We start from the raw sequence: 20390 nt of genomic DNA, 5'->3' as shown, positions 1-20390 counted from the left end.
TCCTCACCCTCCACACGTCTCTCCTCACCCTCCACACGTCTCTCCTCACCCTCCACACGTGTCTCTCCTCACCCTCCACACGTGTCTCTCCTCACCCTCCACACGTGTCTCTCCTCACCCTCCACACGTGTCTCTCCTCACCCTCCACACGTCTCTCCTCACCCTCCACACGTCTCTCCTCACCCTCCACACGTCTCTCCTCACCCTCCACACGTCTCTCCTCACCCTCCACACGTCTCTCCTCACCCTCCACACGTCTCTCCTCACCCTCCACACGTCTCTCCTCACCCTCCACACGTCTCTCCTCACCCTCCACACGTCTCTCCTCACCCTCCACACGTCTCTCCTCACCCTCCACGCGTCTCTCCTCACCCTCCACGTGTCTCTCCTCACCCTCCACACGTGTCTCTCCTCACCCTCCACACGTGTCTCTCCTCACCCTCCACACGTGTCTCTCCTCACCCTCCACACGTGTCTCACCTCACCCTCCACACGTGTCTCTGCTCACCCTCCACACGTGTCTCTGCTCACCCTCCACACGTGTCTCTGCTCACCCTCCACACGTGTCTCTCCTCACCCTCCACCTCACCCTCCACACGTGTCTCTCCTCACCCTCCACACGTCTCTCCTCACCCTCCACACGTCTCTCCTCACCCTCCACACGTCTCTCCTCACCCTCCACACGTCTCTCCTCACCCTCCACACGTCTCTCCTCACCCTCCACGTGTCTCTCCTCACCCTCCACACGTCTCTCCTCACCCTCCACGTGTCTCTCCTCACCCTCCACGTGTCTCTCCTCACCCTCCACGTGTCTCTCCTCACCCTCCACGTCTCTCCTCACCCTCCACGTCTCTCCTCACCCTCCACGTCTCTCCTCACCCTCCACGTCTCTCCTCACCCTCCACGTCTCTCCTCACCCTCCACGTCTCTCCTCACCCTCCACGTCTCTCCTCACCCTCCACGTCTCTCCTCACCCTCCACGTCTCTCCTCACCCTCCACGTCTCTCCTCACCCTCCACGTCTCTCCTCACCCTCCACGTCTCTCCTCACCCTCCACGTCTCTCCTCACCCTCCACGTCTCTCCTCACCCTCCACGTGTCTCTCCTCACCCTCCACGTGTCTCTCCTCACCCTCCACGTGTCTCTCCTCACCCTCCACGTCTCTCCTCACCCTCCACGTCTCTCCTCACCCTCCACGTCTCTCCTCACCCTCCACGTCTCTCCTCACCCTCCACGTCTCTCCTCACCCTCCACGTCTCTCCTCACCCTCCACGTCTCTCCTCACCCTCCACGTCTCTCCTCACCCTCCACGTCTCTCCTCACCCTCCACGTGTCTCTCCTCACCCTTTACACGTGTCTCTCCTCACCCTTCACACGTGTCTCTCCTCACCCTTTACACGTGTCTCTCCTCACCCTCCACACGTGTCTCCTCACCCTCCACATGTGTCTCCTCCTCACCCTCCACATGTGTCTCCTCCTCACCCTCCACACGTGTCTCCTCCTCACCCTCCACACGTGTCTCCTCCTCACCCTCCACACGTGTCTCTCCTCACCCTCCACACGTCTCTCCTCACCCTTCACACGTGTCTCTCCTCACCCTCCACACGTGTCTCCTCACCCTCCGCCTCACCCTCCACATGTGTCTCCTCCTCACCCTCCACACGTGTCTCCTCCTCACCCTCCACACGTGTCTCCTCCTCACCCTCCACACGTGTCTCCTCCTCACCCTCCACACGTCTCTCCTCACCCTCCACACGTCTCTCCTCACCCTCCACGCGTCTCTCCTCACCCTCCACACGTGTCTCTCCTCACCCTCCACGTGTCTCTCCTCACCCTCCACGTGTCTCTCCTCACCCTCCACGTGTCTCTCCTCACCCTCCACGTGTCTCTCCTCACCCTCCACGTGTCTCTCCTCACCCTCCACGTGTCTCTCCTCACCCTCCACACGTGTCTCTCCTCACCCTCCACACGTGTCTGTCCTCACCCTCCACACGTCTGTCCTCACCCTCCACACGTGTCTCTCCTTACCTTCACACGTGTCTCTCCTCACCCTCCACACGTGTCTCTCCTCACCCTCCACACGTGTCTCTCCTCACCCTCCACACGTGTCTCTCCTCACCCTCCACACGTCTGTCCTCACCCTCCACACGTGTCTCTCCTTACCTTCACACGTGTCTCTCCTCACCCTCCACGTGTCTCTCCTCACCCTCCACACGTGTCTCTCCTCACCCTCCACACGTGTCTCTCCTTACCTTCACACGTGTCTCTCCTTACCTTCACACGTGTCTCTCCTCACCCTCCACACGTGTCTCTCCTCACCCTCCACACGTGTCTCCTCACCCTCCGCCTCACCCTCCACATGTGTCTCCTCCTCATCCTCCACATGTCTCCTCCTCACCCTCCACCCGTGTCTCCTCCTCACCCTCCACACGTGTCTCTCCTCACCCTCCACGTGTCTCTCCTCACCCTCCACGTGTCTCTGCTGCACGCCTCACACTGCTGCACGCCTCACACTGCTGCACGCCTCACACTGCTGCACGCCACACACTGCCATACACTGCTGCACGCCGCACACTGCTGTATGCCGCACACTGCTGCACGCCACACACTGCTGCACGAAACATTGCTGCACGCCACACACTGCTGCACGGCACACACTGATGCAACCGGCACACTGCTGCACGCCACACACTGTTGCACACTGCTGCATTACTCACTGCTGCATGCTGCACGACACTGCTGCACGCAGCACACTGCTGCACGCCGCTGCACGCCACAGTGCTGCATGCCTCACACTGCTGCACGCCGCACACTGCTGCACGCCGCACACTGCTGCACGCCGCACACTGCTGCACGCCGCACACTGCTGCACACTGCTGCACGCCGCACACTGCTGCACGCCGCTGCACGCCACAGAGCTGCATGCCTCACACTGCTGCACGCCGCACACTGCTGCACGCCTCACACTGCTGCACGCCGCACACTGCTGCACGCCGCACACTGCTGCACGCCGCACACTGCTGCACGCCGCACACTGCTGCACGCCGCACACTGCTGCACGCCGCACACTGCTGCACGCCGCACACTGCTGCATGCCGCACACTGCTGCACGCCGCACACTGCTGCACGCCGCACACTGCTGCACGCCGCACACTGCTGCACGCCGCACACTGCTGCACTCCACACACTGCTTTTATGCGAGTTTATGCTACTGACATTGTAAATGACAATGCCTTTTATTTGTTTTAAAACCAAAACATAAATAAAAGGCATTGTAATTTTACAATGCCCATAGCTCAAACTCTTATAAATGCAAGACCTATTGCATTGCAAATGCTTGTCTTCCATGTGTTTGTTTTCTGTACTGAAACTGATTTGCAAGATCTAACTCATTCTCCCAGCGTATATCAGGCGCGTGGTGTTCAAGTCTACGATTTTGAGCCATCTGGTTTCTCCTCCTTCTTCTGCGTCTATTCTATATCGACATCAGTGGAATTAAAATGAGGCTTCTTACCTTGAATTATTGAATAAGCTTCTCGCCCCTGATGCCAGTGTCCAAACAGATTATTTTCAAAGCATGTGATTGCTCATTGTTTTTTAAGTTTATAGCATTCGACCGATCTACCTGCGAAACAAATTCCGGCATTACTGTCCTGCTCGCAATGTGAGTTCCACCAAAGGGTGTCTTTTGCTTGTTCCTAGATTGTACTGCTCACACATAGGAGGGTAGGGCCTTTTCAGTTGTGGCAGCTAGGTTCTGAAACTCTCTACCGCTCTACCTTTGGTCTTTTAATCAATTGTTGCCTTTCCAAAAGCTCTGAAAACTTTGCTCCTCTCTAACTACCTGTGACAGTAGTTATTCTCTGTTCTTTAGCCCAGGGCAGGACACCTTGTAAGTTAACAAAGTGCTTAAGAAGTCTTGATTCATACATACATTATCTTTTACTTTCATACATTGTTCCTTATTAAGAGTGGTCCCATCTGGAAAGCAACTTCGCTTAGATGAACCAGAAATGTGTGGTAAACATACAGCCTTCTGGTTGTATTGCTAAAGATGCATTTATCTTTCTAAAATATCAAAATAATTGAGCATCAGTATTGGAAAGGTGATTGTAGGAAGGTAGGATCCTTCTACATGGTTACCCCCACTTTCTGCCTGGTGCTAAGCTGTTTTTGACTAGTCTGACTGGAATGCTGCTAATCAGGACCCCAGTCACTCTGCTTTCTCCCTTAAATTGTTGTGGTAAGTACTTGGGTACATCCCAGATTGAATACTGGGGTACCCTTATCGGTCCCTAGTATATGGTACTAATGGTAATGAAAGAGCCACTCTTGTGGTTGGGCACCCTGTGATGACCTTCAACTACCACCATTTTAACTGACTTTAGTGTGTTATTTTACCCTAGCCTGGATTTATGAGACGGTTCTGCTTCTCTTCTTTCTTATAATCTTGCTGTCTTTCAGTGGGAGCTGTCACGGAGTAGAATAGTCTTGCCAAGAATAGAAGGTGTGGGATGTGCATTTGAAAGCGTGAGAGAGAGAGAGGTGTGGAATGTACTCTTTGGTTTCGAAGTGCACTGTTGTGAGCTATGGTGCACACATTCTTGGTGTTGCCTAATGATAAGTTCTTACTATTGGCTTTGCATTTCATCTTGTTTTCTGGCTTTGCCTTGCTGCCCACACATCGCTGCGAAGTGGGGAGGGCAGGTATCTGCTCTTCACTTGTTTATCGCTCTTCACTGACCAGAGTGAACTGGATATTATCTGTAGAATGTGCAACTCTGCCTCAAAGTCATAATACAGGAGCTTGTCCAGCACCAATCTTGGCCTTCACGCAGACTGGTACAGTCAGCTCGTTTTTTTCCAATGAGAAGGGGGCGAGGTTTTCTAGATGCTTCGCTTCACGTTGAGTAATAGTATTAAAGCTGGGAACCTGCAGGGGTCAGGTGGAAGTTCACCACGAATAGATATATTTCTGTGGAGGTGACGGAACTCGAGTCCTGATTGAAACTCCTACCTGTGCTTTTGACGGGCTTCCAAAAGCTTAAGTTGGCAGGATGATGCAAATTCAATCGGTGAGGTGTTCCTAACCATCATATATATATTTTCTACTCTTTGCTATTTGTGTATATACTGCATTTTATTTTACTTGTTCATTTAAAAGTGTTTGGTACCTGAGAATCTGCATTTATTGATATATTTGGCCTACCTTATTAAACATTGCATTAATAAACTTGTGTGTGTTATTTTTAAAATGTACCAGAATTTGTCTTCTTGCCTCGCCTTTGGGAGTGCTGGGTTTTTGCCTCACCTTAGAGAGGGCTGTTCAAAGTGTATTATTAAAGGTGCAGTGATATATTTGCCTCCCAGAGTGGGAGTGCAGGGTTTGGGTGTGTCCTTTTAGTGAAAAACACATTCATTACACAAGGGTATAGGTACCCCTGAGGTTTCCCATGGGCTGAAGCATGTATAATGCAACCCATGGGAGACCATTCAAAATGAAACTACAGGCCTGCCATTGCAGCCTGTGTAAGTTGGTGCTAGCACCACTTAATAAAGATATAGGAAGATATAGGTTTCCTATATCTAGGTTCACTGCACTTAAAACCTTTAAGTCACCCATATAGCAGGCCTTTGCAATCCTGAAGGCAGGGTGCTTGGTTCTAAGTGAGAGGGTGCCCCTGCATGAGTAGAACACCCCTGCTTCCTACAAAGTCTATTCTCCCGGGTTGTCAGTGAAGCAGCCATATACTATATAGAGGGGCACCGCGTAATTACACTATGGCCATCTCGAAAACGGCTGCAACGAATCCTATCATGTTTGGTATCAAACAGGTTGGAATCATACCCCACACTGTAAATGGTGTGGGGTATGGTTCCAAGCACTGGAAGAGCCCTCCGTTAGGCTCTCAGTGTTCCCGGTACCAGGCTTCTTGCCCTGGACAGCACAAAATGGTTGCTGCCTACCAGAGACACATTTCTGCCACACATTTCTGCCCTCCTGCTGCTGAGTCAAGCTCGAGCAGGGGAAGGCAGAATAGGCATCCTGTCACAGGGAGGTGTGATCACCTCCTAGACTGGATTTAGTGTATTGGGGTGGGGTGGGGGCGCTGCCAGCGTCACTCAGTCTGCATGAGGGGCACATTTGGTGTCCTGTGCATAGTCCAGTTCAAACCAGTTCTGGGAGCCGTTGGCTCCCACCCTGGCACGCAACTGCACAAAGGACATGGGAGTAACCTCCCCTCTGTCCAGACCCGCCCCTGGGAGGGTCCCCTGAATCTTCCCAACCCTTTCCCTAGGGTACTTAATGGCTTACCTGGGTGTAGGCCCCTAGATTAGTCGTGGGATAAGATGCAGATCAGACACCACTGCACTTCGACCGTCTGGGCGCTCTGGACTTCGTTTGGGCCAGACTTCGACTCCCTCCCAGTCTGCTGCATCTTCTGTGCATCATACAGGAACCATCCAAGGTCTGTGAAGCATCGGACATCTGAAAAAAATCTCCCTTGGAGTGAAGGAGTCACTTTCCTGCTTTTGCAGACACTGCAACTAAGACGACCGGTCTGCTGATCCTGAGCTCCTCTGTACTCCGAACGGCTCTGCAACACAGGTGGTGGTTTTCCACAGCTCCCGAGGCCTGCTCTACCCTCTCACCAAGTTTGAGGCCAGTATTCCTCGTGGGGTGTTGCAATAACCGAATCCCTGTGTACCCAGTCAATTTGCAGTTGCAAAGGCTTGTTGACTTCTTTACAAGAAGATCTTGAGGTTCCAAGTAGCCCCAACCTCGAGCATCTCCTGTGACCAGAATCTTCAGCCGCACCGTATCGTGTGCATCGTGGCCTGAATCTTTTGGTGAGCTGCTTGAGATCCTCTCGTGACTCCTGTGCCGCCGGCCTGTGGTTCCATTTGAGGGTCACCTTTGCTTCTCTTGGGCTCCCCTATTTGCTCGGGGCCTGCTCTGACTTCCCTGCCTTTGGTGTGTCCCCTGGACCTTGCTGGTCCCGACGTTGCTCCTTCTTGGTTTCCTGAGAGGCTTGCCTTTGCCAAAGCTTGTTGGTGCTCCCGCCAGACACCGAACCCTCAGCACTCGACATCTTTCATGGGACAGCTTGTGCACTGCTCCTGGTCTTCCTCAGCGTCGTCTGGTCCTCACAGCTACAGAGTCAAGGTCATCATTGCATATCCTGCAACACCCAACATCGGAGGACATTCGTCTTCCAAGTCTCCTGGTTACCCCTGAGTGACACAGACTCGGTCCCCTCTGCTTGCAGGTACCTCTCATCAAGAATCCATCTTCGGATTCCACCAGACACTTTCTCCTCTTCCAGAAGCGGCACTTTCCTGAAGTCCTCCATTGGAAACGACTGTGGTTTCCGACACCACCTCACACGTATGTACCCGGCTTCCCCGGTGTAGGTAATGTGGGTACTAGGGTATCCATGGATGGGGTGGCTCTCTAACCTTCTGTCTTCCACGGGGTTTCTTCAGGGTCCACTGGAAAGGGTCCTTAATCGTTAAAAATCCAACTGCGACTTACATGTAGAGTTGTACAGAGCACTCGGTGGGTGTACTCACACTGCACACACTCTCCGTGGGGTCCCTATCTACTTACCTTGGGTAGTTCCTTTGGCCCCAGCAGTTCTACGTCCTCTCGACTCTGTCTTGACTCCAGTCGTGGTTCTTATACCAAGTTCTTAGTATATGGTTTGTTCCCCCCCTCTGGAGCCACTGTGTATTTCGTGCTATTTACTGTGTTTCTTGGATAAAGTATTGTGTGTATTGTGCATATCTCCGGGTAGGAGATATTTCTATTAGTGTTATATAATAAATACATATTTTTGTAACTACTTTGTGTAGTTCTTTTTCACTTAATCTATGCTATAAGATTGCATTCTGGTCAAACTAGGTGCTTTACATTCCTTGTGGACTAAGCCAGAAGGCTGCTCTCCACAGCTTCCACTTAGAGAGCTTTCTAAGGTTGTCTAAGACCTCTTAAATCACCCTAAGGTTTGTCTGGACTGGTGCAAGGTGCCCACTTAGATTAATGGACATCATATACCAGGCCAACTTCTCACAGTGATGTTTTCTGCTCAGGACTGTTCCGAATCCTTCCTATTTGGTATGTACAAAGCCTCACATAAGTTTAGGAACAACTACATTTTAGTCAGCACTTTCTCATTGGTGTCTGAAGCAGTGCCCAAGTGTAGTCCTTAAATCCAAACGCTAGGAGTATGCACAACACCTGATCACTAAAGAAATTGCATAATTTCCAATACAGAACAGGATCCTTGTTCCTCCAGCTTACAACCATGGCATTTCAGCAAGAGCATGTAAAAAAAAATTGACTGAACATTCTGCTGGGGTTGAATGGTGGGTGCCCGCCATCAAGTGTTCCTATGGTTGGACACCGAAAACTCCCCATGTGTCTAATCTTCATAAAATAAAAAATGTTGGAGGTTGTTCAATACATAGATTATTTGATTTATCTCCTTAAATCAGTTTGATAAAGTCATTTTCAACGTTGCAAATTAATTCTTAGCATTAATATAAAATATATGCTGTATACAATTGGATCATTATTGTTATGCTCCATATTTTTATAACTTTGAATGCAATCTTTTGAATGAATACCAATTATCTGTCAGTTCAAAAAACATAGTACTAAATGTTTCCAAACACATTTTTCGCATTCTTTATTTAAATTTGGAAAAATGTAGAGATTTCCCCAGTTACTTCGATTTATTCTCCTTTTGACCTGTTGCACCTTTCAGTAGGTAGGAGTTAAAGTTTGCATAATGAAATTCCTATTAGTACGATTTCTGCGCAATACATTCTCACCTTTTCACCTCTTATACTTTTGTCATATCTGCTTAAAGCGGGTGTCTTAATTAAAAGGAACTTCATACTACCCTTTTAATGTGTTTCCACACAACTACTTTTACAGAAGCCAGAATAATTGGGGTTCTCAATATTTCTGATGGTATCCTACTTGTAAGAGCAGTTCTGCCCACTCTCAAACACGTGTGTGGGTGTGTGTGTGTGTGTGTGTGATGTTACATCTTTCGAGTCCATTGTACTTTGTAGTTTTACTTTAAGTAGTGATGTGCACTTCTTGTACAGCCTAGAAATGTTCAGGCCTAAAAATGTCTCAATTTTCTTTTCAAGGACAGGACTCCAGCAGTATGGGACAAAAAGCACAATTTCCAGAGAATCCCATTCAAGTGAAGGGTAAGTGATTCACTCCCAATTGTACAACAGTGCTGTAATCTTTGAACAATTATGAGGAAACCAAATCGGATTAGGCACCAGATCAGGTATGCATGTGTGTCTTTTGGGATTCACATTCATGTCACCAAACTGAGCTCGATAAAGAGTGCTGCTTTGCAAGTTGTTGGTATTCTCATGGAACGGGCAAACAATCTATATATAAATATTGCCTTGGTGACAAGTGTGTAGGATTTTCTCTTCTGAAACATCTTTGTAATGTGGGAAAGAGAAGCTGAAGAAAATCAAGTACTTTTAATGTGCAAGAAGTTGTTTTTAAATCGTTTTGAATGGTTTTACTGCAAAATAGTTCACATCAGTTGTCATTAGGTTAGAATAGCATATGGATTGTCTAACACATTACATTGAGTACGATTAAATCTTCTCTGAGGTTTCAATGTGTTCCTTTTTTTTAAATTTAATATCTTTTTATTGAGATATATATATATAGATATATATTCATTCCAAGGAACTCCGCTACTGTCTCTTCTTGACAACGGATACGGACCACAGTTTGGTGCGGAAAATATATTTATTTCAAATTCACTTTGCCGCCATGACGCGTTTCAGCCCGACCTTGGGCCTTGATCACATGACACTGTAACGCAACATGTTATTGGTTTATATAGTACAAGTAACAGGCAAGCTGATTGGCATGTGTTGAAACAAATGACACAGATAACAGACTACAAACAGCCAGTTCCTCTATACTTTCGGGTTAACATTATGAGTAAAATACGGGTAAATCCAAATCCCTAAAACCTCATAAAATTTATTTAAAAAAGGTATTGATTTAAATAACATAATTTAGGTTCCTCAAAACCGTTATTGTATGATTGGAACTGATGCTTGTGAATTTGTCTCATTGCGCTTGACTGTACATGTAAACCTAAGGTTAAAATACTAAAGTGCATAGTGCCCGATTTGAAGGGGAACACACAGTTTATTAGTGTCTAACAATCCTTTAACACTGTTAAAAGTGCAAAAAGGACCGTTTTTCCATGTGTATATGAGAATCTTATCACCATACCTCCCTTCCCCTAATTGGTGCACAATTTCTCTAATAAATATATATAACTTAGATCAACAGCTTAAATGCCTATATATAAAATTTTTGGGAGAAAGTCCAAATCGAAAAGAACATAGAAACAAATATATATGTGAGAAAAACTATCACTGGAGCCCCAGTGATACCGTTTACACATGACTTATTGTCATGTCTTTTGTAAACAAAACTTCGTTACTTTTTTGTAAATTGTTTATTTGGTTTTTTGGTCAACTCCTATTAAAGGGCTAGGTAATAATGATGGCCTACAAAAGGTGTTTCAGTCCCTTCTTATCTAATTTGTGTCCAGTTTAACACAACGCTAGTATGCAGATCTATGTTGACAGTTTTAAGACGGCCTAAGGGTGCATCCCATTGATAATTGTATGTGAGATCTTAATATCACGCCACTTAAGGATAAATGTTGTAGCTCAGTGTGTAATCCTAAAAAAACATGTTAATTGTGTACAGTAGATTGGACATTTGAGTTGCAAATTACCAATGAGATTGTATACGGGTAAGAGTAAGTATTTTTTAAGTATTTTTTAAGTATTATTTAAACCAGAATATAGAGAATAATAATAAAATTCAACTTGAACCATTGAGTCTCTTAGGTCCTCATTCATCTAAATGACTAGATAAATAAATAAATAAATACCATATTAAATATTACAATATAGATGCGACTTAAATAAAATCTAAAATAGATACTGTTAAATTTTCATATTGTATTATATGGTAAATAAATAGATACACATGAAAGGACTACATACAATTCTATAAAATAGTAAAAATAAATACAGATAAAAAATTCCCTAAAATTTTTTTTTTTTTCCTTAAAAAAGTTTTTTGACCCTTACACAAGTTTTATTCCTTTTTCCTTGTTTTTCTATGTAATATATAGATAATAGATGTATAGCAACGAATATCAATGGGTTTGCGCCTTAGTAAATGGTCCTACAGGCATGTATATAGATCCTCTGTTATGTTTAGGCCTGATGGTTGTTTGGTATTCAGTTCAAGGATATATCTTGTTTCCAGCTGGCACAATCTGTGTTCCCTGTCACCCCCTCTTTTACTGGCTGGGATAGTCTATAACAAAATATCTTAAATCACTGCTTCGAGAGCCATGCTTGGATTTAAAGTGCCGGGCTACAGGGTATGTATCGTCCTGATTGGATATTGCCCTTAAGTGCTGTAGTATACGTTTATGCACTTGGAGTTTGGTGCTTCCTACATAGTGTAGGTTGCATGGGCATGACAGTACATATATTGCAAATTCTGTTTTGCACGTTTAAAGCTTGGATATTTTGTGTTTTTTCTCACTAAAAGGGTTGATATACCATAGTTTGTTTTCACCCTGTGAGCACGCTTTGCACGTTTTGCATTTAAAAAAAGCCAGTATGAGTTTGGAGCCAGCTCGTGGATTCTATGACTTCAGGACTTGTTTTGACTAAGTCATCTCTCATGGAGCGGCTTCTACTGTAGGTTATTGAGGGTCTTCTCGGGAGCTTGGAACCTATCACTGGGTCACTGACAACCATGGGCCAATTGCGGTTTATAATGGATTCAATCTTACCATGTTGTTGGCTATGTTGTAATATGATTCTAAAATCTCCTGTGATGTCATTGCTCAATGCTATTTCTTGTGCACACTTCTTTGTCACCTGTTTTTCCATGAGTAGCACTTCCCTACTTTTAAGCATAGTTTTGTTGATGGCAGTTTTTATAACCTGTTCTGAGTAGCCTCTTTCTTTGAATCTTTGTCTACTCTCATTTTGAGCTGATATGAGGTCACTTTCTATGCTGTGAATTCGCCTTAGGCGAAGCATTTCACCGTAGGGGATACTGGTTATCAGATGTTTTACATGTGAGCTACTTGCGTGCAGTGTGGAGTTTCCCGCTGTTTTCTTGCGGAACAATTTGGTGACTATTTGATTTCCCTTTACATAAACCTGTGTGTCCAGAAAGGTTACTGAGCAATTGTTGATATCAGCTGTGAAACTCAAATTTAAATCATTGATATTAATGGCTTGTACAAACTCCTGTGCTTCATTCTTGCTGCCATCCCACACTACGAACAAATCATCGATGTATCGCAACCATAACTTCACATGAGAATTAACTTTGTCAAAGTGCTCTATTTTGAGGACCAGCTCCTCCCACCAACCCATGTGTAGGCATGCATAGCTGGGGGAAAAGCTGGCCCGATCGCTACGCCTCTTGTCTGTCTATAAAGCATGTTATTAAACATAAATACATTGTTTTCAAAACAAAATGCGATCATCTTCATCAGCATAGCCTTGTGATCTTTGCTTATACCTAAGGCTTTATCTAAGAAAAAGTTTGTTGCTCGTAGTCCATCTTCATGTTGTATACTTGTGTATAGAGAGACGACGTCAAGGGCTATGAAGTAGTAGTTGCTTTTCCATTCCAGGTTCAATATTTTTCTTAGAAAGTCACTGGTGTCGCTCACATATGACGGTAAAGCTTTAACCAAATCCTGTAAGAAAAAATCTATGTATTGCGATGTATGTTCATATTCACTTTAAAAACCATAGGTTTCACACATGTTATAGTTAGCTGGACATTTCACTCGTAAAAACCATTGAAATTCCCCCGTTATAGTTAGTTCAGATAACTATAACTCGCGCGCCCGCAATCCACTGCTGATGACGTCACATATTACATCACTCATGACATGGTCAGTGACATCACTCATGACATCACTGATGACATCATCCTTGATGATATCATCCTTGTGATAGAGTGGCGGTCGCGCGAGTTATAGTTATCTGAACTAACTATAACGGGGGAATTTCAATGTTTTTTTACGAGTGAAATGTCCAGCTAACTATAACATGTGTGAAACCTATGGTTTTTAAAGTGAATTTGCAAGGTTTTTTAAATGCTAATTCCTAACTATAACGTGTGTGAAACCTATGGTTTTTTAAGTGAATTTGTAAGGTTTTTTAAATGCTAATTTATGTATGTATGATTATATTTTTTATATATTTATTTTACAATAAACTACCTATGTATATAGTTATAGATTGACTGTATCCTGTAATATGGAATGGCTCAGCTCTTTTTTTTTTTAATTTGGATAAAGTTGAACAGCATAGTTAATATCTTCTATAAACTTATAAACAGTTTAAAATGTTTTTTTTTTTTTAAGTTTTTTTCAGGGTGCGCGCACGGTGCGCGCACCCCGTGATTTTTTGAAAAAAAAAAAGTTTTTTGCACCCTTCGGGGTCCTTCAGGGACCCCCTGACAAAGGCAAAGGGGTCAGGAACTCTCTACCCTGCCCCCTTTTCACGTTCTCCACCTTTCTTTTTCACTGTCACACACAAAATGGCGGCCGACACTTCCTGATTTCGACCGATTCGACTGTTGACTGACATGTAACCACCAATCAGAATTACGCTCGCGCACGTTATGGTGCGCGCAACGTTTGCGCGCTTATTTATATTTATGTACTTTAACTGCAATTTTCTCAGGAACTACTGAACAGATTGACACCATATATGCAGAGGGCACATGCCTGACCTGAGGACTACCTCTTTGCCAAATTTCAAGTAATTCTGTTCAGCCGTTCGGGCTGTACCTACGACTAAAGGTCCTATGGGAAAATGCATGGGGAAAACGTGTTTTGGGACCCCCCTTTTTTCTCAGCCCCCGCTTGACGAATCACCCTGAGACTTTCAGGGTAGGAGCTGAGCGGAGCGCCCCATTAGTTTTGAAAATTTCGCGAGGGTTCGTCAACCGGCGCCAAAGTTATTCAAAATAGAATTTTCAGCTTTCCTATGGGAACTCGGTCCTAACTATAACTATCTACTGGCGACCGCCAGTAGATAATATATATATATCAAGAATATATTCAACACAGTTACAATACCACAGCAAGAGCATCTCCTAACTTAGTGCATTTGGCCGGTAGTCTTCACAATATATTGATTGTCTTCATGTAAGACAGGAGCCAGTATTATGCATATAATCTCCTATCATACTTAAATATGTGCAGAACAATTTTCCCTGGCGGATACAATGCAACAATAAAATAGTCTTTCGCTGTGGACTTACAAACATTAGGGAGTGTTTGGGCACTAACGCATCGTTGCCTGTCTTAGTTGTACATATGCCCAATACCTAAATTTTCGTCTTATAATGATATATTCAATCATTGCATAGGAAATAAAATAATCCACGTTAAAAGAAAACAATATAATTCAAACAGACAACTACAACTAATTATAAACTACCAGGGGTCTGTAATCTGTGCAAACGGTCGTAAATCAGGAATCAACGCTGTTTTAAAGGGAAGGGGGAATAAAGGAGCAGTGAGGTATGTGTAAGTGTCTCTCTATATTCTTCAGAGCCGGTCGAGGCTGTAGTTGAGGTCCGGTCGGGTGTGTGTCACATTTCCCATGCCCTTTCTAAGTCCGCCTATGTCTCTGCTAGCGGTTTACGCCGTTTTGTGATCCTATCTTCTCTAAGCAAAGCTTTTTCTTCTGCCATAGTCCAGCAAGAGACATCTGCCTCCCAGTCGACCACCAATGAAGTGTTTTTCGTCTTCCAACCGAGAGCTATCCTTCTCTTGGCCAAGAGAAAAGCCAGTCTATGAATCTATGCCCCAGTCTCTGTGATTTGGGTCTCAGAATAGACCCAGGAGACAGACCTCTGGAGAACATGTTAGGTTTTGAGACAAAACTCTGTTAATCATGTCTACAATCTTCCAGTAATTCGTCTAAGTCCGCATCCGTCTGCAAGCATCTGGCACAGGCTTGGTCTTCCCTACCATATATGTAGGAGTGGATGTGGAGTGAGGTAAGTTCTATGGGGCATATTAAATTGTATAAGCTTGAAAGCCGTATTCCGGGATAACTTTTTTGGACCACCCAGAACCTTCGTCCATGCCTTCTCAGTCAGTCGCCTATTTAGTGTACTCTCCCACCTCTCCAGTAGGCGAGGTAATGATCGTGGTGTTAATTCCATTATTGCCAGGTATAGCCATTTCACCAAGTGTCCTGCCAAACCCAAAGTCACCAGTGCCTGTAGGGTGGGATGGGTATCTGGTTCTTTTACGTCTGTGCCCCATAGTTCTGTCATCGCCCCCCGAATCTTATGGTAATTTAAAAATTGCCCCAGTGGTAACTCATAGTATTTGCCTATTTAGTGTACTCTCCCACCTCTCCAGTAGGCGAGGTAATTGTTGTGGTGTTAATTCCATTATTGACAGGTATAGCCATTTCACCAAGTGTCCTGCGGGACCCATAGTTACCAGTGCCTGTAGGGTAGGGTGGGATGGGTATCTGGTTCTTTTACGTCTGTGCCCCAAAGTTCTGCGATCGCCCTCCGAATCTTATGGTAATTAAAAAATTGCCCCGGTGGTAACTCGTGGTATTGCAAGAAATCGTCTAGTGGCAGTAATTCACTATATCTGTAGCAATCACCTATTATCTGTATTCCCGCATCTTCTTAACCCGACAGCTGTCTCTGTGTAAGGGGGAGACCCATTCCCGCCTGGGGGATCCCCACAATTGGAATACTTGGTGCATAGAGCAGTGTTACTTTGGAGCGTGCCGTACACCTGTCCCAGCAAGCCATCGCCACAGAGAGCAACACCCCCATCTGTCTAATCTTCTGGCGGTGGTTAAGTATCTTAGGGAGCAGAATCGTTTGCATTGCACCAGTGGGGAGCGACAATGTACCCAGTTTCCTCCCGTCCAACCATCTAGCAAGCCATTGGAGTTGGGCCGCCAGGTAGTAAGCCTTGAAATCTGGAGCCCCCAGTCCACCTCCCGACAGCGGGAGCCGCAAGGTCTGTAATAAGACTCTGTTATGGCTGCCATTCCACACCAAGTCCCGTACTATCGCGTCCAAAGCCTTAAACCAACTTTTAGGTATCACCACTGGCAAGTTAACAATATAATATAAGAGTTGCGCCAATATTACCATTTTGGACAATGCTACTCTAGCCATAACTGCCAGTTTAAGCGTACGCCAAAAGGCCACATTCGCCCGAAGCGCTCTCAGAGCTCCCCCGAGGTTACTGTCAAATAGATCGACTTGTGCATGATAGATCTGTATCCCCAGGTATATTAAAGGAAACCGATGCCCATTCCAGACTAGGTGGGAAATTCGGAGGTCTAATAAGGGTTAAATGTAACGGGAACACACAGGTTTTTTTTCCTATTTAATCGCAAACCTGAGAATTCGGCAAATTCCTCTAATATGCGTAGTACTGTGTGGATCTCGCAGGTATATTAACACATCGTCCGCATATAGTGATATATGATCGGTCCCATCAATGGACACCCCCAGTCTACCACTCTCTTGTCTGACATGTTCTGCCAATGGCTCCATTGCTAGAGCAAAGATCAGTGGTGACAAGGGGCATCCCTGTCTGGTGCCTCTGTGAATGAGATAGGGTGTCGATATCCTATTACCCGTGTGCACACGGGCCTTAGGATTTTTGTATAAGAGACGGACCCTTTGTAGCCATCCATCTCCCATCTGCATCTTCCCCATGACAGCCAGTAAAAAATCCCAGCGCAGCGAATCCAAAGCCTTCTCCAGGTCTATCGCTACTACCACTACATCTGGGAAATTTCCCAGGTCAGGATGGAACATGACATGATATAGTCTCCTGAGGTTGTTGGACGTAGAACATGTAGGAATAAAACCATTCTGGTCAATATGGACCAGTCTCTGCATGTGAGGTAGGAGCCAGGTTGCCAACGTTTTGCTTAAAATTTTAAAATCCACATTTAGCACAGATAAGGTTGTAATTTAAGTCAACTTGTCATGGTTATTCTTGGATTTTGGCAGGGGAATCACCAACGCTTCTCTAATTGAAGGCGGTAACTGCTGTTCTCGAAGCGCAGAGGCAAGGTTTCAATGTGTTCCTTATGGCTTATTCCCCCATCAATATTATGTAATGATTGAACTTTAGATAAAAGCTGTATATTTATGCAAAAGCTTGATACATGTTTCTCAATGACTTACAATGAAATCCCAACACCCTTTCCCCCCCAAAAAAGCCCCAGTGTCCCCAACTGAAGAAGCCTGACATACGAAGAGGCAAGTTGCAATGCATAGCAAGGGTATAGACTTCAGAGGGAGTGGATTACGCAGTGAAAGTGTGGGTGATGAGATCTGATGGATTGAATGTAAGGAATGGGGTCCCACCTACATTGCAATTAGATCGGGAGGAGGGTAGGAGGATCTAATGTCACCGTTTGACCTATTAGAGATTTCTTGAAGTATGGCGTCCCAATTTCCTGAAATCGGTCACTTTCGGTGACCCCCTATGTAGGAGAATAGGATCTGCTTCTTATCGTTACCCCCACTTTTTGCTGATGTAACACTGTTTTCAACTTAGTCTGACTGGGATCCTGCTATCCGGGACCTCAGTCTAGCTGCTTTCCCCTCTAAATTGATTGCATGTACTGTAGGTACACTCCAGATTGGATTCTGGGGTGCCCTTATAAGTCCCTAGTATATGGTATACTATGTACCCAGGACCTAGCTACCCCAGAGGCCTACCAGGGGCTGCCAGCATAAATTGTGCCACCCCTGAGAGACCATTCAAAATTACAAAAGACTGTGATGGCTGCACTCTTCATGTCCAGACTGGACTATTGCAACGCCCTGTTTTTGGGCACTGACAAGTTTCAGGTCAGAAAGCTCCAATCCTTGCAGTACGCCGCGGTTCGGGTTATCCTCAACTTACCCAGGGGCTGTTCCACCTCCGTGGGAAGGAATTCCCTCCACTGGCTCCCGGTTCAACAAAGAATCGAGTTCAAGGCACTCTGTTTGGTGCATCAGGCCCGTTTCGGCGGGGGCGCGAATGATGGAATTGACAGATTTATACCCTACATTCCGCCCCGTGCTCTGCGGTCGGCTAATCTTGGCCTTATGTGTATTTCCAGATTCAATCTTGCCAGATGGGGCGGGCGCTCCTTCGCCATTTGCGCAGCCAGATTATGGAACCAACTGCCTGCAGAGCTGCGACTCCAATCTAGCTATGCCCTCTTCAGAAAAATGCTCAAACATCGCCTATTCCAGGTCCAACTTTAATTCATTTTCCTGCAAGTCACATACACCACAGCGCCAAGACACCATTTCGTATTCGAGTGCTCTATAAGCCTTTTTTATACTTATACTTACAGGTTCACTATATCTATTCTATATCACTAGACATATAAACCTATCAGTCACCCCTATGGCAGGCCTTATCAATCCTGAAGACAGGGTGCTGGGTTTTATGTGAGAGGGTGCGCCTGAATGAGCAGAGCCCCTCTGCAGCGTTCGGAACTTATTTTACGGGGATGTTTGTGATGCAGCCAACCATATAATTTTAAGTGCATTATAACCTTGCGGTAAATGCTAACTTTGAAACGGCTGCATAGAAACATGTCGTGTTTGGTGTCAAACACCTTGGAATCATACCTGCCCGCCAGTAACTGGTGGGGGAGGTATGATTCCACCCTCCTAGAGGGACATATGTGACACACTGGGCTACCCGGTACCAGCTTTCTCGACCTGGGTATCACAAACTGGATGCTGCCAGCCACAGACACAAGTCTGCCCTCCTGCTGCTGAGCCAAGCTCAAGCAGGGGAAGGCTTGACAATAGGTTTCCTGTCACAGGGAGGTGTGACAACCTCCCAGACAGGCTTTAGTGTATTGGGGCTGGGTAGGTGCACTCTGAGAGTGCTTTGAAGTCTGCACTGGGGGCACATTTCGTGTCCCTGTGCATAGTCCAGCTCAAACCGGTTGCAGGAGCATTTGCTCCTGTTCTGGCGCGAAATTGGACAAAGGACATGGGTGTAGCCACCCCTCTGTCCTGACCCTCCCATAGGTGGGTCCCCAGAGTTTGTCCCACCCCTTCCTTGGGTATAAAGTTGGAACCCCTGACTACAGGACTTTAGATTTTACCTGGACTAAACTCTGCTACAGAAACCAAGTACTTCGACGATCTGCACGACGCTGGATGACTGAAGGAGTTACTCCCCTGCAAGGCAGGCACCTAAAGGCATCTGACCGGTTAACATCTCCTTAGCTCCTGAGTACTCCGAAGATTTCTGCAACACGGGAGGTGGGTTCCCAAGGTCTCTGAGGTCGATCTGCGCACTCTGCAATTCTGAGCCCGTATCCCTCGTGGGGACCGTGCAACCCGAACCCCTGTGCATCGCGTACTTTTGCAGCAGCATATGCTTTTTGGCGATCCCTGAGGCTGTGCTTTGGGCTACTTGTAGTCCTGACCCCAAGCAGTAATTCCACCAAAGATTTCTGGCCTAACCCTCCACGAGTGTTCCGTGGGCTGGGATTTCGTGATTTAGCTCGAGGTCCCTTTGCGATACCTGTGAAGGTAACTTTGACTTTCCGTGGACTTTCCTGGTTGCTCCAGATGTGACTGACTCTCCATAGCTTGGAGAGTCCCCAGGACCTTGCTGGTCCTCACCGAAGCATCTTGCCAAGGCTTGTTGGTGTTCATTCCGGACACAGGCCCCCCAGCACTCGACATCCTTCGTGGGACAGCTCACCTCCGGACTTTGGTCGTCGTCGGCACCTCCTGGTCCCTGTGGCTGCAGAGTCAAGCTTCACCTCTTGTCACCTGAAACACCAGACATCGGTGGGCATTTGTCTATTGTGCCCCTGGTCACTGTGAAGTGACCCAGACTCTGTCCCCTCTGCTTTCAGGGTCTTCTCACCTCGGATCCAGGTTTGGATTCATGTTCCCGGCAGCAGCACTTTTCTGCATCACATCATTGAAACGACGAAGGTTCCCGACACCACTTGACCCCTATGCACAGGGCTCCTCTGGGATAGGTAACACAGGTATCTCGGTACTCTCAGGGGTGCTGGCCTTAGAACCTTCTATGTTTAACTGGGTTTGCTTAAAGTCCTATCCGAAGTGTCCTTAATCTTTAAAATTCCAACCGCGACTTTCTCATGGGATTGTACGGAGCTCGCGCCTGTGTTCACACACTGCACCCGTCCTCCGTGGGTCCCCTGTGTCACTACTTAGGGTGGTTCCTTGGGGTCCCAGCTATTCTATGTGCTCTAGGCACTGTG

At 46.4% G+C, this 20390-nt stretch overlaps 1 protein-coding gene across 4 annotated transcripts in view; it reads left to right on the top strand.

Annotated features, from left to right (window-relative positions):
• Positions 1-20390, top strand: part of SLC30A9 (solute carrier family 30 member 9) — an 800207-nt gene that overhangs the window by 98728 nt on the left and 681089 nt on the right. For all 4 annotated transcript variants that reach the window (XR_014978192.1, XR_014978191.1, XM_085642175.1 and 1 more), the window contains exon 3: positions 9165-9227. Coding sequence is in view for 2 of the 4 variants with exons in the window: in XM_085642175.1 (XP_085498301.1) it covers positions 9165-9227 (63 nt within the window). In the remaining 2 variants the exon portion in view is untranslated. The remainder of the gene's footprint in view (positions 1-9164; positions 9228-20390) is intronic.

This window comes from Triturus cristatus, chromosome 2_2 (assembly GCF_964204655.1).
Source record: "Triturus cristatus chromosome 2_2, aTriCri1.1, whole genome shotgun sequence".
Classification (NCBI taxonomy): Eukaryota; Metazoa; Chordata; class Amphibia; order Caudata; family Salamandridae; genus Triturus; species Triturus cristatus.
This window is presented reverse-complemented; position numbering and strand designations above follow the sequence as displayed.